Genomic DNA, 18,008 nt, shown 5'->3' with positions numbered 1-18,008 from the left:
ATGGCAGGGGAAGGAGGAAGGGAGAGAAGGGATCAGTCTGTGTAGAGGGAGTCGATATGGCTGTAGGGCTGGAGGAATGAGTGAACGGAGTAGGGTAGGGATGGACACGGGAGGTTTAGCCTGTGCACACCACGTAATGGTGGTAGCTGAAGCAGAGGGAGAAGTGTAGACCACAGAGGTGGTGGGGTTGATCATGGTAGAAGAGACTGAAACGACGAAAGACACGAAGACTAAGACTAACACGAAGACCCAGACGATGACAGTGTCCAAGAGGAGCCCACGGAGGAAGACTGCTTCTGGGCTGCGTCCTGCTGCTGCGTCGGCGGAGGACGGGCTTCGGCTGCGAGCTGGTGGAGGCGGCGACGAACGGTGAAGACTGCCCCAGCCAGCGACGAGGGCGGCTAGCAAGGTAGAGGAGCGGATGCTGGAAGGGCTCTACCAGCAACAGGCGTCGGGCTGCGAGGACGGCGACAGCTGCTGCTGCTGGACGGGTACCGGCGCTACAGGAAAACAGAGGGAGCTGACGATGCTGCTGCTGCTGCTGCTGGAACTGCCAGAACTGCTGGAGCTGGAGCTGCAGCGGCTGCGGCTGTGACTGCTGCCGCAATGCAATCTATTGTAGCAAATGTGAAATGATAGCCGCGGTACTGCAGCAGTAATTTCACTTTTTTGTTAGTAAATTTATACTTTTTTAGTTTCTTAAGAATATGTTTATATAAAGAGAATCAGTCAAGTGTATTCCATTCTCAAAATCTAACAGAAACTTATGGGAAGTATATTTTTTTGCTTACTTTGTAGTTACTCTTTGTATCAGCTTAGCATTTTCGAGAAAAATAAGATGTCTCAAACGTGTTTATGAAGCGATCGTACAGACATAAACTCAGAAAATCATTAATTTACATTTAAATTGTTATCTATAGTTTCTAATGCTTTTATATGTTGGTTTATTCATAGAACTAAGCTTTTTTAGTAAAAATGTTTTCATACAGCCTATCACCAACGTAGGTATGACTGATTTGCTTTTTAAGATGGAAACTATAAACAGTAATTGCCTAAGTACTTTATCAACGGAAGGAAATAAAATCTATCGTGTCTACAGGTCTAGAGCAATAGTAGAGGCAACAAGAATGCTTCAACAAAATCATATTTGCAATTACAAGCCTGCAAAAGAGTTCTTTAAAAGGTTCGTGACAGAAAATCAATATGCCAATAGGCCTATCGGCCTGAAGAAATTATGTAGCCCATTCGTTTTAGAGCCAGAATTAGAACAAATTATTGAAGTACGTAATTACAGTGCATGAGATTGGATTTGGATTTACTGCCAAACAAGTATGGTTGGTTGCATATGAACTGGCAGCTGCAACTTGTGATGAGATTTTTTTTTTGTTTATAGTGAAAAGAAAACTGCAAGGAAGAAATGGTGGGTCAGTTACAAACGTCGATATGGTGCGGCTTTAAGAGTGCTGGAAAATTTGTCCGTGTACCGGACTTCCACGTCTAATTCTACTGTGATAGACGATTATTTTGACAAGGTTTCAGATGTCACTAAGAAACTAGGTAGTACGTATGCAGATGTACCTACGCAGAATGGGGAGAAACTATGAATTTGGTGGGCTGTATTTGTGCTAACGGCAGCTGGATACCCTCATTCATAATTTTCAGTTCTCAGTGGAATGAAGATTACGTGAGGGACTGTCTACCGAACACACAGGTTCTTCTATCTGAAAAGGGGTAGGGTACTAAAGAACTGGTTTCAGAATGATTTCAGTTTTTTCTTGTATGTAACAGAATAAGAAATGTGCTTTTGCTGATGGATTCACATGGAGCACATATTTCTCCACAATTGCTTGAGCCTGCTAATCAAAATGAATCTATTTACTTACATTCTCTTCTCACACTACAGACGTACTCCAATCTCTGGACGTCGCCATTTATGTGGCACTTAAAGAGTGCTTGGAGAGATGACCTGCAAGATTATGTGGCAAAAACTCAGCAGAGAAACCAAATAAAAGAAACTCCCACCATCTTCTAGATGCCTTTTGAAAGAGAAGCTTGTTCCACCCAACCCCACTGACAAGGGAACCTCCCCATCGCACCCCCCTCAGATTTAGTATAAGTTGGCACAGTGGATAGGCCTTGATAAACTGAACACAGATCAATTGAGAAAACAGGAAGAAGTTGTGTGGAACTGTGAAAAAATAAGCAAAATATACAAACTGAGTAGTCAATGGGCCACATAAGCAACATAATGGACTATGTGAAATTAGGAGCGCCGTGGTCCCGTGGTAGTGTGAGCAGCTGGAGAACGAGAGGTCCTTGGTTCAAGTCTTCCCTCGAATGAAAATTTTACTTTCTTCATTTTTGCATGGTTATTATCTGTCCGTTCGTTGATTGACGTCTCTGTTCACTGTAATAAGTTTAGTGTCTGTGTTTTGCGACTGCATCGCAAAACCGTGCGATTAGTAGACGAAAGGACGTGCCTCTCCAATGGGAACAGAAAACATTTGTCGCAAGGTCATAGGTCAACCGATTCCTCCACAGGAAAACACATCTGATATATTCTATACGACACTGGTGACGGCATGTGCGTCACGTGACAGGAATATGTTGTCGACCCACCTAACTTGTACACTTAGCGAATGGGTAAAAAGATTCTTCTACCTTGCCCGATTTAGGTTTTCTTGTGGATGTGATAATCACTCCCAAAAAAGTGATGAAAACATAAGAGTTTGTCACATCAACTGAAAATAAAAAATTAAACTTTTCACTCGATGGAAGATTTGAACCTAGGACCTCTCGTTCCGCAACTGCTCACGTAACCACGAGACCACGGCGCTCCTGCGTTCCTATCCCCCTTAATGTTGCCTATCTTCCCTTGAACTACTCAGTTTGTATATTTTGCTTATTTTTTCACAGTTCCACACAACTTCTTCCTGTTTTCTCAATTGATCTGTGTTCAGTTTTTCAAGGCCTATCCACTGTGCCAACTTATAACTAAATCTGAGGGGGGTGCGATGGGGAGGTTCCCTTGTGAGAATCCCGATCCGCAGGTAGGCCTAGCAGTTCCTGATGCAGACAGATCATCAAATGGGAGTTAGCAGGCAGATGCTATTGACATGTCACAAACTCCAGCAACCTCATTATCTCCAGTTGACAGTATCCTAAGAACACCAGTGGGAAATGTACGAAGGAAGATCACAAGAGCAAGGACCATTGACCCAAAGGCTAGAATCTAAGTGGATATGAACCAAGAGCTCTGGCATTGAGGAGTCCGTGAACTAGCAAAGGAAAAGGAAGCACTGTTTCGGATTCACCTGGACCTTTTGGGAAGAGGTAAAAAAATTAAAAAAATATTCCGGTTATTGACGACTGGACTTTGGCACATGTGGAGGGCCAACACTCAACAGGCGAAAGAGAGAAAATGGATAGAAATAGGTGCAATTCTCATTCTGCCTCACTCTCTACCCTGAACTCGGCCAGAACGAATCTGCAATGGGACATATTTACATGTGTGATCTCTGCAGTTTTATCGATGAGTGAGGTGGTATTGTTTAGATAGGAATAAGTACTCTTTCAGTATGTGCTGTTGAATTAATGGCACTCAGTTCTTTTTATTTAATTAATGTTAACTTTGAACTTGAACAATTTACTCGGTATTGGAACTGAAATTATTTTTATAAAGGTAATTTTTAGTATAAATATGCAATTTTTGGTAACTTTTTGATTCAGTATGTCCCCTTTGACTGTGTAATAACAATGTTCAAAGATACACTCTTTTCACCTTATTTGTAACTTATGTTAATGTATCACTAAAATTAGAATTCATATCACAAAATTACCTACACTTATCACCAAATTTGGTACAATTGTAGTGTTTTCATTTCAATATCCTCAGTTCCATGAAACGAAACCTATGCTATGAAATTGCTATTATTATAAAATGGTTCAAATGGCTCTGAGCACTATGGGACTTAACATCTGTGGTCATCAGTCCCCTAGAACTTAGAACTACTTAAACCTAACTAGCCTAAGGACATCACACACATCCACGCCCGAGGCAGGATTCGAACCTGCGACCGTAGCGGTCACGCGGTTCCAGATCGAAGCGCCTAGAACCGCACGGCAACACCGGCCGGCGCTATTATTATATCGTATACATATAAACCTAATTCGCATAGTAGTTGTCTGCAGGAATATATGGTTAATTAGCTAATTTTTTAAATAGATTTACTGACTTTATCACTAAATAGGTTATTTATTCTATATGACAACGTCATTGTTGCTTCTTGATAGTGGTGTTGTGCATTAAAATCTGTCTTATTTGTTCGTTCCTCCTTGATTGCATGCGCTTTCAGAGAGATTTGATTTCCTGCATCGGTAACTTAACGTCTCTCGTTGAACTTATAACAACCCTTTCATTGTGTACGACTTCGTACACAGTGGTGGGCTTCAAAGTGTTGCGACAACTATCGTCGTAGGAAAACTGGATAGGAGCAGAAATGATTAGTGAACGAATAACAGGGCAAACAGGATATATACTTAACTTTTAGGAGAAGGAAGACTCAGTACAAATAATGCAACAAGAAACAGAGTCCAGGTCAAACAACAGCAACAACGATTATGTTGGATCCGTGACTAAGCAGCGCCTGCGTGACGTTCCGTAGAGAAGTGGCTCCAACTGCGAGCCGGGAGCAGCGAGGGCTGCTGCGTCCTGGCAGGCACGGAGTCTGAAGGCACAAAACCTGCAACAAGGTCACGCAGTTCACAAGAACAGATTTCATTCTGGTGGCGTCTCAGCAATCCTCTCTGTCCATGATGGAGAAACATAGAACGTCGAGCAAGTCGTACAACGGGGCCCCGCTCCTAGCGCCTCTATCCGCCGTACGATCTGTAAACGACCGAATCGTTAGTTTGACGGTTTGCCTGTCTCGGCGGAGTGGGCGCCGGCCGCTGCGACGGGTGGTGCTACTGAACAAAGTGCGGTGGCGCCGTCCGCTGGCGAAGGTCTGTCGCCTGTTTTGGAGTGGTGGGAAGACAAGAAGGGCAACGGTGCTTGATCCCCTGTGCAGGAGGCACCAAGTTTGCCCATATGCTGCTTAATGTTCGCGTAAAACGTTCAGTTTCTCTGTTGCATTGCAGGTGTTGCGGTGCACACTGGTGATTTGGTTGATGCTGAAGGTGGTGTAAAACTGTTCGAACTCGGCGGCAAGAAACTGAGGTCCGTTGTGACTCACACTCACTTCAGGCAATTCTTCAGGGGAGAAGATCGACGACAAGGCCTGGATTGTGGAATGAGTTTCAGTAGAGTGCATAGGAACCACGAAGGGAAATTCCTGAAAGCATCAACGATGATGAGGCAACGTGTATTCCAGCAAGGACCCACGAAATCGAAGTGCTAACCGTGCCGAGGTGGTAGCTGTTTGGAGCATGCGAAGACCTGCTGAGGCGAGGCAGACTGATGCTGAGCACAGGCTTAGTACTGACAAGTCTGCTATTCAGTTTGTGCATCCAGACCGTGCCAAGTGCAGTGACGTCGCACCAATTGTTTGGTGTGAACGGTGCCCCATTGACTGGAGTAGCAGACGAACCACGTCAGGCTGGAGAGCCTGGGGAATCACAACTCGTGGCTGATCATTATTGATGTGAACCAAAATGACACCTTGGTGAACTGCAAGGGCGTGCTGACACACAAAATATGGGCAAATCACAGAGCTACGAATCTGTCTGGCTGAATACGGCTAGCCATTGGAGATGTAGTGCAACAGATTGCAGATCAGAATCCACTGCTGTGGCCTTGGGAATTTTCAGGCGATTAAATGAAAAGCGATGCAAAAGACACTACTGACCACTAAAATTGCTACACCAAGAAGAAATACAGATGATTAACCGGTATTCATTGGACAAATATATTACACTAGAACTGACATGTGATTACATTTTCACGCAATTTGGGTGCATAGATCCTGAGAGATCAGTACCCAGAACAACCACCTCTGGCCGTAATAACGGCCTTGATACGCCTGGGCATTGAGTCAAACACTGCTTCCATGGCGTGTACAGGTACAGCTGCCCAAGCAGCTTCAACACGATACCACAGTTCATCAAGAGTAGTGACTGGCGTATCGTGACGAGCCAGTTGCTCGGCCACCATTGACCAGACGTTTTCAATTGGTGATAGATCTGGAGAATGTGCTGATCAGGCCAGCAGCCGAACATTTTCTGTATCCAGAAAGCCCTGCAACATGCGGTCGTGCATTATCCTGCTGAAATGTAGGGTTTCGCAGGGATTGAATGAAGGATAGAGTCACGGGTCGTAACACATCTGAAATGTAAGGTCTGCTGTTCAAAGTGCCGTCAGTGCGAACAAGAGATGACCGAGACGTGTAACCAATGGCACACCATACCATCACGCCGGGTGATATGCCAGTATGACGATGACGAATACACGCTTCCAATGTGCGTTCACCGCGATGTCGCCAAACACGGATGCGATCATCATGACGTTGTAAACAGAACCTGGATTCATCCGAGAAAATGACGTTTTGCCATTCGTGCACCCAGTTCGCCGTTGAGTACACCATCGCAGGCGCTCCTGTCTGTGATGCAGCGCCGGCCGGGGTGGCCGAGCGGTTCTAGGCGCTACAGTCTGGAACCGTGCGACCGCTACGGTCGCAGGTTCGAATCCTGCCTCGGGGATGGATGTGTGTGATGTCCTTAGGTTAGTTAGGTTTAAGTAGTTCTAAGTTCTAGGGGACTGATGACCTTAGAAGTTGAGTCTCATAGTGCTCAGAGCCATTTGAATCATTTCTTGTGATGCAGCGTCAGGGGTAACCGCAGCCATGGTCTCCGAGCCGATAGTCCATGCTGCTGTAAACGTCGTCGAACTGTTCGTGCAGATGGTTGTTGTCTTGCAAACGTCCCCATCTGCTGACTCAGCGATCGAGACGCGGCTGCACGATCCGTTACAGCCATGCGGCTAAGATGCCTGTCATCTCGACTGCTAGTGATACGAGGCTGTTGGGATACAGCACGGCGTTCCGTATTACCCTCCTGAATCCACCGATTCCATATTCTGCTAACATTCATTAGATCTCGACCAATGCGAGCAGCAATGTCGCGATACGATAAACCGCAATCGCGATTAGGCTTAAATCCGACCTTTATCAAAGTCGGAAACGTGATGGTACGCATTTCTCCTCCTTACACGAGGCATCAAAACAACGTTGCACCAGGCGACGCCGGTGAACTTCTGTTTCTGTATGAGAAATCGGTTGGAAACTTTCCTCATGTCAGCATGTTGTAGGTGTCGCCACCGGCGCCAGCCTTGTGTGAATGCTCTGAAAAGCTAATCGTTTGCATATCACAGCATCTTCTTCCTGTCGGTTAAATTTCGCGTCTGTAGCACGTCATCTTCGTGGTGTAGCAATTTTAATGGCCAGTGGTGTATATGTGTCTTGTGAATCAATGTAGCAACAAGGAGCAGAGGACTCATCAAATGCCGAATCTGACCAGAAGACGGTCATGCAGTGACAGAAATCGATTTACTGTAACAAATGATTTCAAACGTCTCACGGCGCATTCTGCCAATTTTCTCGTTTACAAGTTTAAAATACAGTAAGACATAAAGGTAATCCATGTTAGTGAGTTGACTGATAGCAGAAAGAAATGTAGTGTATTGAGAGTAAACAGAAGGTAAGATCCAATATTGTTTGATCATACAACTGCCGATTAGTCGCAGTCGAAAAGTATCTAAAAGTGTTTGTGCGGAGCGTTTTAGTATGGAAGGGGTAGATAAATATAGCCTAGGGAAAAGCATATGCCAGGTTGATCTCATGTAAGAGAACCACCCACGAAGAAGGTCTATATCTACATCTACACGGATACTCTGCATATCATATTTAAGTGCATGGCAGAGGGTTCATCGAACCACCTTCTGGCCGGCTGGTGTGGCCGTGCGGTTCTAGGCACTTCAGTCTGGATCCGCGTGACCGCTACGGTCGCAGGTTAGAATTCTGCCTCGAGCATGGATGTGTGTGATGCCCTTAGGTTAGTTACGTTTAAGTAGTTCTAAGTTCTAGGGGACTGATGACCACAGATATTAAGTCCCATAGTGCTCAGAGCCATTTGAACCATTTTTGAACCACCTTCGCTCTCTCACAAAACTCTTCTCCAACATTGTTCGTCGATTTGGGGCCCGAGACAAGTTGGATGGGTGGGATATTTATAGAACAGCTGCACGTTTTCTCCCTTGCTTGCAGTCAGCTCGGTAGCGTCACGGAAATTCTGAAGAAACTCCAACGGGAAACGCTACAAGAAAGACACTGTACTTCAGGGAAGAGCCTGAATCGCGAAATTCAGAGTGTCTACGTTCCAATTCGGATCAAGAAACATATTATTTCCTCTATTTTACTCCTCGCATAATGATCACGAGGGAGAATTAAAGTAGTTCCAGTGAAGGCGTACAGGCGGCCTGTCTTCAAGTGTACTCGTACTCACTCGTCAACGAAAGCTATTCACGGGCGCTAATAGCTTAGAACAGTGTTTTTCAACCTGGAGGTCGCGACTGCTGGCGGCTCTCAAAGCCTTGTTTAGGGGGTCCCGGTCGCAGGAGAAAGCAGTTGCAGCATGGCTGGTAACGTATGTTTCAAGACGATCATCTACTGTGGTATAAATATCACACGGAAGTGACAAGTTTTTGTGAAAGCACCTTCTAAATTCGCTCGCGTTCAGATCTGATACTTATTTATAACAATGAATACGAATTTAATTTAAGCCTGCTGAAGAGCTCAAATACGCAAACACTTGCAGCAGTGAGAAGCAACACAATGTCTATCGATCTCTTCTCACTTCTGCGGAGTCGAACTAGGACGGCGACAGTCACTATGTCTTGTACAGACAATATTTACCTCAGAGAGTTTTGCAGGGAGAGAGAAAGGACCACATCAACTTCCGGGCTGGAACGGCGGTGCAGTGGCGGCGTCTTGTGTATTACTGACAACTTAGTTTACGTGCCGATCATCTGCTGTGATAAAAATATCATACGGAACGAGGACAATTGATGAAGGCGCATTTAAAAGATGCTCACGTTCAAATGTGACACAAAAAGGCTGCAACAACACGCACGCAGCTCACGTGCAAGATTTGGCACCACGGTTAGTAGAATGCATTTCAGTAACAAACTTCAAACCATACCACAAGGCACGAAGTACAGTGCTCTTCCGAGCGGATCTAGGATGCCTGAGCTCAACTCATACTTTAATTCACCCACTGCAATTTGACGTTGTTTCTATTTTCCTAGTTTTGTGGCTTCACCGGGATTCCGAGAAAATCGTCGTTGCTTGTCACCTGGTTACTTTCTCATTTCTTTCGCGTTGTTAATTGTGGTGGTTGCCCTGAAGTAAATAATTGTTTTTTTGATACTGCTTTATAAAAGAGTTGAAAAATATCTTACAAAAACTAGGATCACATTGGTACAAATATAAACTACATATTCTCGTAATTAATTAAAAAGAAAAATTGTCTTCTTTTGAAACTGAATGAAAGTGAATGAAATAACCATCCTGCTACATGTCTCAAAACTAGGGGTTCTGTAATACAAAACATAGGCCTATGGAAAATGGTATTTATTTTTTATTAAAATTACGTAATTCCTTGTTTAACATTAATTCTGAAACTCGTCCATTTTATGCTCGCTCAGAGCGAAGCCCGAAGACAATAACCACATCTCGATCAGTATAGTATCAATAGAAAGAAAATTAAATACGTTGCCTTTGAAATCGCTGACATACTTTTATTATGCTTCTGGGGATCGCCAGAATATTTTTACTTGGAAGGGGGTCGTGTATTCAAAAAGGTTGAAAAACACTGTCCGCGCGGGATTAGCCGAGCGGTCCCGGCGCTGCAGTCGTGGACAGTGCGGCTGGTCCCGGCGGACGTTCGAGTCCTCCCTCGGGCATGGGTGTGTGTATTTGTCCTTAGGATAATTTAGGTTAAGTAGTGTGTAAGCTTAGGGACTGATGACCTCAGCAGTTAAGTCCCATAAGACTTCACACCTGTGGTTTAGAGGTAGCGTCTTTGATTCATAATCAAAACGTCTTCGGTCCTGGGTTCGATCCCCGCCACTGTCTAAATTTTGATAAATAATCAGCATTGGCGGCCGAAGACTTCCGGCATAAGAAGTCAGCCTCATTCTGCCAACGGCCTTGTCAAAGAGGGCGGAGGAGCGGATAGAGGTTCAGGGCACTCTCTTGTCCTAGGGGTGGGAAATTGCCCCTAAAGGCGGAAGAATCAGCAATGATCAACGACATGAGGATGCAGAAGGCAATGGAAACCACTGCATTAAAGACACGTAACGTGTATCCACAGGACATGTGGCCTGTAATTGAAGAAGTGTCATGATGATCTCTCCATTGGCAAAAGACTCCGGAATAGTCCCCCATTCGGATCTCCGGGAGGGGACTGCCAAGGGGGAGGTTACCATGAGAAAAAGATTGAATAATCAACGAAAGGATAACGTTCTACGAGTCGGGGCGTGGAATGTCAGAAGCTTGAACATGGTAGGAAAACTAGAAAATCTGGAAAGGGAAATGCAAAGGCTCAATCTAGATATAGTAGGGGTCAGTGAAGTGAAGTGGAAGGAAGACAAGGATTTCTGGTCAGATGAGTATCGGGTAACGTCAACAGCAGCAGAAAATGGTATGACAGGTGTAGGATTCGTTATGAATAGGAAGGTAGGGCAGAGGGTGTGTTACTGTGAACAGCTCAGTGACCGGGTTGTTCTGATCAGAATCGACAGCAGACCAACACCGACAACGATAGTTCAGGTATACATGCCGACGTCGCAAGCTGAAGATGAACAGATAGAGAAAGTGTATGAGGATATTGAAAGGGTAATGCAGTATGTAAAGGGGAACGAAAATCTAATAGTCATGGACGACTGGAATGCAGTTGTAGGGGAAGGAGTAGAAGAAAAGGTTACAGGAGAATATGGGCGGACAAGGAATGAAAGAGGAGAAAGACTAATTGAGTTCTGTAACAAGTTTCAGCTAGTAATAGCGAATACCCTGTTCAAGAATCACAAGAGGAGGAGGTATACTTGGAAAAGGCCGGGAGATACGGGAAGATTTCAATTAGATGGTCAAACAGAGATTCAGAAATCAGATACTGGACTGTAAGGCGTACCCAGGAGCAGATATAGACTCAGATCACAATATAGTAGTGGTGAAGAGCAGGCTGAAGTTCAAGACATTAGTCAGGAAGAATCAATACGCAAAGAAGTGGGATACGGAAGTTCTAAGGAATGACGAGATACGTTTGAAGTTCTCTAACGCTGTAGATACAGCAATAAGGAATAGCGCAGTAGGCAGTACAGTTGAAGAAGAATGGACATCTCTAAAAAGGGCCATCACAGAAGTTGGGAAGGAAAACATAGGTACAAAGAAGGTAGCTGCGAAGAAACCACGGGTAACAGAAGAAATACTTCAGTTGATTGACGAAAGGAGGAAGTACAAACAGGTTCCGGGAAAATCAGGAATACAGAAATACAGGTCGCTGAGGAATGAAATAAATAGGAAGTGCAGGGAAGCTAAGACGAAATGGCTGCAGGAAAAATGTGAAGACATTGAAAAAGATAGGATTGTCGGAAGGACAGACTCAGCATACAGGAAAGTCAAAACAACCTTTGGTGACATTAAAAGCAACGGTGGTAACATTAAGAGTGCAACGGGAATTCCACTGTTAAATGCAGAGGAGAGAGCAGATAGGTGGAAAGAATACATTGAAAGCCTCTATGAGGGTGAGGATTTGTCTGATGTGATAGAAGAAGAAACAGGATTCGATTTAGAAGAGATAGGGGATCCAGTATTAGAATCGGAATTTAAAAGAGCTTTGGAGGACTTACGGTCAAATAAGGCAGAAGGGATAGATAACATTCCATCACAATTTCTAAAATCATTGGGGGAAGTGGCAACAAAACGACTATTCACGTTGGTGTGTAGAATATATGAGTCTGGCGACATACCATCTGACTTTCGGAAAAGCGTCATCCACACAATTCCGAAAACGGCAAGAGCTGACAAGTGCGAGAGTTATCGCACAATCAGCTTAACAGCTCATGCATCGAAGCTGCTTACAAGAATAATATACAGAGGAATGGAAAAGAAAATTGAAAATGCGCTAAGTAACGATCAGTGTGGCTTTAGGAAAAGTAAAGGGACGAGAGAGGCAATTCTGACGTTACGGCTAGTAATGGAAGCAAGGCTAAAGAAAAATCAAGATACTTTCATAGGATTTGTCGACCTGGAAAAAGCGTTCGACAATATAAAATGGTGCAAGCTGTTCGAGATTCTGAAAAAAGTAGGGGTAAGCTATAGGGAGAGACGGGTCATAAACAATATGTACAACAACCAAGAGGGAATAATAAGAGTGGACGATCAAGAACGAAGTGCTCGTATTAAGAAGGGTGTAAGACCAGGGTGTAGCCTTTCGCCCCCACTCTTCAATCTGTACATCGAGGAAGCAATGACGGAAATATAAGAAAGGTTCAGGAGTGAAATTAAAATACAAGGTGAAAGGATATCAATGATACGATTCGCTGATGACATTGCTATCCTGAGTGAAATTGAAGAAGAGTTAAATGATCTGCTGAACGGAATGAACAGTCTAATGAGTACACAGTAGGGTTTGAAAGTACTTCGGTGAAAGACGAAGGTAATGAGAAGTAGTAGAAATGAGAACAGCGAGAAACTTAACATCAGGATTGATGGTCACGAAGTCAATGAAGTTAAGGAATTCTGCTACCTAGGCAGTAAAATAACCAATGACGGACGGAGCAAGGAGGACATCAAAGGCAGACTCGCTATGGCAAAAAAGGCATTTCTGGCCAAGAGAAGTCTACTAGTATCAAATACCGGCCTTAATTTGAGTAAGAAATATCTGAGGATGTACGTCTGGAGTACAGCATTGTATGGAAGTGAAACGTGGACTGTGGGAAAACCGGAACAGAAGAGAATCGAAGCATTTGAGATGTGGTGCTATAGACGAATGTTGAAAATTAGGTGGACTGATAAGGTAAGGAATGAGGAGGTTCTATGCATAATCGGAGAGGAAAGGAATATGTGGAAAACACTGACAAGGAGAAGGGACAGGATGATAGGACATCTGCTAAGACATGAGGGAATGACTTCCATGGTACTAGAGGGAGCTGTAGAGGGCAAAAACTGTAGAGGAAGACAGAGATTGGAATACGTCAAGCAAATAATTGAGGACGTAGGTTGCAAGTGCTACTCTGAGATGAAGAGGTTAGCACAGGAAAGGAATTCGTGGCGGGCCGCATCAAACCAGTCAGTAGACTGATGACCGAAAAAAAAAGGAACACATTAGAAGAACACTGGATTAGACAATGAGCGTCCCAGGCGCAAACGACATGCTCAGTTTCACAGTCCGCGAGTAGATCAGGAAGAAGGGGGTGGCGGATGGTTGTGATACATCACGTACCCCCGACCCCCAGCCATACGGTTGTAAGAGGTTCATGAATAACGAATTTATTGCTAGCGCACTCGAGCAGTTGTAATTTCGATGGATTGCTTGCGCGCTGCCTGCGATATGTAAGCTATAAGAGAATGGCAGACCAGAGAGCAGTGCTGGCAGCAGTAGTAGTTTTAACTCCGGCAATAGGAGTAAGTAGTAGCTAGCAGTCGGGTGAATGGAGCTGGCAGGACCGGTAGTGGGGAGCGACACTTGTAACCTCGCAACAGTTAAAATATATGTATATCATTCACATCCAGTGTAACCTCCCAATAGTTTGTTATTCCGTAACTTCGCAGTAATAACGTGACTAACCTCTCAATAAAATTGGTGACTCATATATAACATTTCAATAATTAACTGACAGTGAGTCTAAACTGGTAAATTTGGACGTCAGCAGTGCTGCGCCATGGCCCTGAAAGATCGTTCTGAATAAATTGAAAATTCTTACCTCAATGAAGTCGCCGGATAACGCGTATATGTCTGCTACTATAAGAATTTTTTCAGGCGCAGCCCAGTGCAATGCTGGTCGCTAGCTTTGTCATGTATGAAAGGAAACGACTGAGTTTTCTTTATGATAATCGGGATGACCATGGATTGCAGAAATTAATAAATTCTTTAAATTCAGACGAATGATTGTCAAAAAGTTAATTTTATAAAAAGGAATATTATTAAAAGATGTTTTGAAACATTTACATGGGACTTGATATAACAGTAGTACAAATTTTCCTGTAACAAACTACATATGCCGGCAGCTGCTCTTTACCTTATACTACATCGCTCAGGCTCCGCCATCGCTCCCCACGACCGGTCCCGCCAACTCCACACACCCGACTGCTAGCTACTACTTACTCCTACTGCCGGAGCTACAGCTACTACTGCTCTTTGGTCTGAGATACCTTACATATCGCAGGCAGCGCGCGAGCTATCCATCGAAATTACATCTGCTCGAGTGGGCTAGCATTAAATTCATCATTCATGGACCTCTTACACGGTGGCTTGCGGATTACAGACGTAATAGGTCGTGAGGTCGTGACAGTAGAGCTTAACACCGCTGTCCGACGAACGAATCGCTGCCAACAGTATCACAAATATGATTTGTCAACTGCTCTCAACTTAGTTCACGACGAAATACTTCACGCTTGAACAGCTGGAGGTCAGTGTGGAAGAGGCACAATGTTCCGCTAAAAGACCATGCTGTGATCATCAGGTGTGCTTATGAACGGATAGTATTGGAGCTGGTGTAGGGTTTTGTATTTTCTCCTCCGCACTCCCCCCCCCCCCCCCCCAACCCTCTGACGTCCAGCATCTCGTGCCCCCTCCTCCCACCGACACGTCTCTCTGTCCGAGGTTCGCGCCCAGGGATGCGTGCTGGCGACGTCTCTGCTATTGCTCCGACCGACCCCGGAGTCAATTCATTGTGGGACGTCTCCTCTCCCTTCTTAATCAGACTCAATTCGGGTTCCCAGGCGTTAGATAGAACTATCCACTGTCATGATCGATCGGTGGTTCCTTTCTTTGAAACTCGATATGCTGTTTAATGACACAGTCCCAAAAGTTAGACGTCTGTGTCAGGAAGTCACTATGGTCGTATTACATTCTGTGTAGTTCCGATAGGCAGTGTTCTACGATTGCCATGGAATCTGATAGACCCCTGGTCAGACCCTGTGTTCCCATCAGCGTCGTTGCCAAGAACACCAAAAACACAAGACTGCAGCAGCCTAACGAGACGGAACACAGGGCGACAGATCAGGGTGGGGATGAGAGAAGATGCAAGCCCTGTGCCTGATCATGGGAACGCGATCGTTCGTGGAAGTATTGTGTCCATTGGACACTGACATCTGGACGTTCGCCCGAGAACTATTTCATCATTATCACAAGTACTTACCCTGTTAGACTTATTGAAGAAGTCTGATTTTAATCTCAGGATACCGATGCGTAGTATAGGTAGTAGGAAATGTATGCCTCAATCAGCCGCCTTTTTGCAGAATAAATTGTGCTGATGAAAAGTCTTCCATCACTTTGATCTGAACCTATTGCCTCTGGTAAGAGCAATAGCATACAAGTACGGTATTGATCATGGCTGTAAAACCGAGTGGATATTACTCTTAAACAAGGTCAGTATACGTTAATGTACGGGTAGATGGCGAAACCATATGTTAAAGAAACATCACGGAAAACATTTTCAAGTATGTTTGCGGATTGATGTGTATTGTCGATTATTATCAGCCTTATATACATGGTTTCATAGCAAAAAAATGGATAAAAGAGAAATCTGAAGTAGAGACTTGCTTGTACGCGATATTCAAGTACAGTGCAGACAAAGACTGGTGAGTGGGAGTGATTCTGGCTTTTCACAATGTTTCAAAAATTGACATAACGACACAAAACATGCGCGTCATTGTCCGTCCAAAAAGTTCAGAGACTAATTTTGTAATCGACGTCAGCACAGTAACTGGCGTGGCAACTTGAAGTAACTATTGCAAACAATCAGGTGTGCATTCGACCACTCAGTTGCGAGCAGGTAATGTTAAACAGTGGACTTGTGACTCTAGTACATCTAAGATCTTATGCCACAAATCGCAATGGAGCAACATCTCTAAATAAGGTGTTCAAGACAGTGTCTAGAACGATTTGAGGAAGCGATAATTGTGTACAAAGTTTGTAATGCAGATCTTGACTATGGGACGAAAACAATGACGTATTGAGCACCTGCCGCGATTTGATTGAAATGCAAAACGCAAACAGTTATTTTCTGGGAAAATACACTACTGGCCATTAAAATTGTTACACCAAAAAGAAATGCAGATGATAAACGGGTATTCATTGGACAAATACATTATACTAGAACTGACATGTGATTACATTTTTACGCAATTTGGATGCATAGATCCTGAGAAATCAGTACCCAGAACAACCACTTCTGGCCGTAATAACGGCCTTGATACACCTGGGCATTGAGTCGAACAGAGCTTGGATGGCGTGTACAGGTACAGCTGCCCATGCAGCTTCAGCACGACACTACAGTTCATCAAGAGTAGTGACTGGCATATTGTGACGAGTCAGTTGCTCGGCCACCATTGACCAGACGTTTTCAGTTGGTGAGAGATCTGAAGAATGTGCTGGCCAGGGCAGCAGTCGAAAATTTTCTGTATCCAGAAAGGCCCGTGCAGGACCTACAACATGCGGTTGTGCATTATCCTGCTGAAATGTAGGGTTTCGCTGGGATCGAATGAAGGGTAGAGCCACGGATCGTATCTGAAATGTAACGTCCACTGTTCAAAGTGCCGTCAATGCAAACAAAAGGTGACCGAGACGTGTAACCAATGGCACCCAATACCATCACGACGGGTGATACGCCACTATGGCGATGACGAATACACGCTTCCAATGTGCGTTTACCGCGATGTCGCCAAACACGGATGCGACCATCATGATACTGTAAACAGGACCTGGGTTCATCCGAAAAAATGACGTTTTGCCATTCATGTACCCAGGTTCGTCGTTGAGTACACCATCGCAGGCGCTCCTGTCTGTGATGCAGCGTCAAGGGTAACCACAGCCATGGTCTCCGAGCTGATAGTCCATGCTGCTGCAAACGTCGTCGGACTGTTCGTGCAGATGGTTGTTGTCTTGCAGACATCCGCATCTGTTGACTCAGGGATCGAGACGTGGCTGCACGATCCGTTACAGCCATGCGGATAAGATGCCTGTCATCTCGACTACTAGTGATACGAGGCCGTTGGGATCCAGCACGGCGTTCCGTATTACCCTCCTGAACCCACCGATTCCATATTCTGCTAACAGTCATTGGATCTCGACCAATGCGAGCAGCAATGTCGCGATACGATAAACCGCAATCGCGATAGGCTAAAATCCGACCTTTATCAAAATCGGAAACGTGATGGTACGCATTTCTCCTCCTTACACGAGGCATCACAACAACATTTCACCAGGCAACGCCGGTCAACTGCTGTTTGTGTATGAGAAATCGGTTGGAAACTTTCCTCATATCATCACGTTGTAGGTGTCACCACCGGTACCAACCTTGTGTGAATGCTCTGAGAAGCTAATCATTTGCATATCGCAGCATCTTCTTCCTGTCGGTTAAATTTCGCGTCTTTACCACGTCATCTTCGTGGCGTAGCAATTTTAATGGCCATTAGTGTAGATTAGGAGTGACGAGACTTTACGTTACGAATACGAACACATGACATGACGTTGACATGAAGGGTGAACACTTTGTCGACCAACCGGTGTTCAAGCCAGTGTAACACACCAGTTGAACAACATCCCAGAGAAGAACATTTCCATCAGTTTCACACGGTTGAATGAACGTTCTGTGCGTTGTACTCAAATGGAGCCTGTGTAGAACACCAGAAGCATTAAAACCACCATCTTAACTGTTCTCTATTTTGTATTACTCCAGCCTCGAAACATTCTGGACTGATGGGGTGTATTTCACTGTATTGTTTAGTGTGTAC

General features: G+C 44.6%; 1 protein-coding gene across 1 annotated transcript in view; it reads left to right on the top strand.

Moving 5' to 3' along the window:
- The first annotated feature begins 256 nt into the window (after positions 1-256).
- The window catches only part of LOC124594715 (gustatory receptor for sugar taste 64e-like), a 159,036-nt gene continuing 141,284 nt past the window's right edge, over positions 257-18,008 (top strand). The window contains exons 1-2 of the mRNA XM_047133083.1: positions 257-369; positions 1,394-1,560. Coding sequence (XP_046989039.1) covers positions 257-369; positions 1,394-1,560 — 280 coding nt within the window. The remainder of the gene's footprint in view (positions 370-1,393; positions 1,561-18,008) is intronic.

Source organism: Schistocerca americana, chromosome 2 (assembly GCF_021461395.2).
Source record: "Schistocerca americana isolate TAMUIC-IGC-003095 chromosome 2, iqSchAmer2.1, whole genome shotgun sequence".
Lineage (NCBI taxonomy): Eukaryota > Metazoa > Arthropoda > Insecta > Orthoptera > Acrididae > Schistocerca > Schistocerca americana.
The sequence above is the reverse complement of the archived record's forward strand: the minus strand, read 5'-3'. Positions and strand labels throughout refer to the sequence as shown.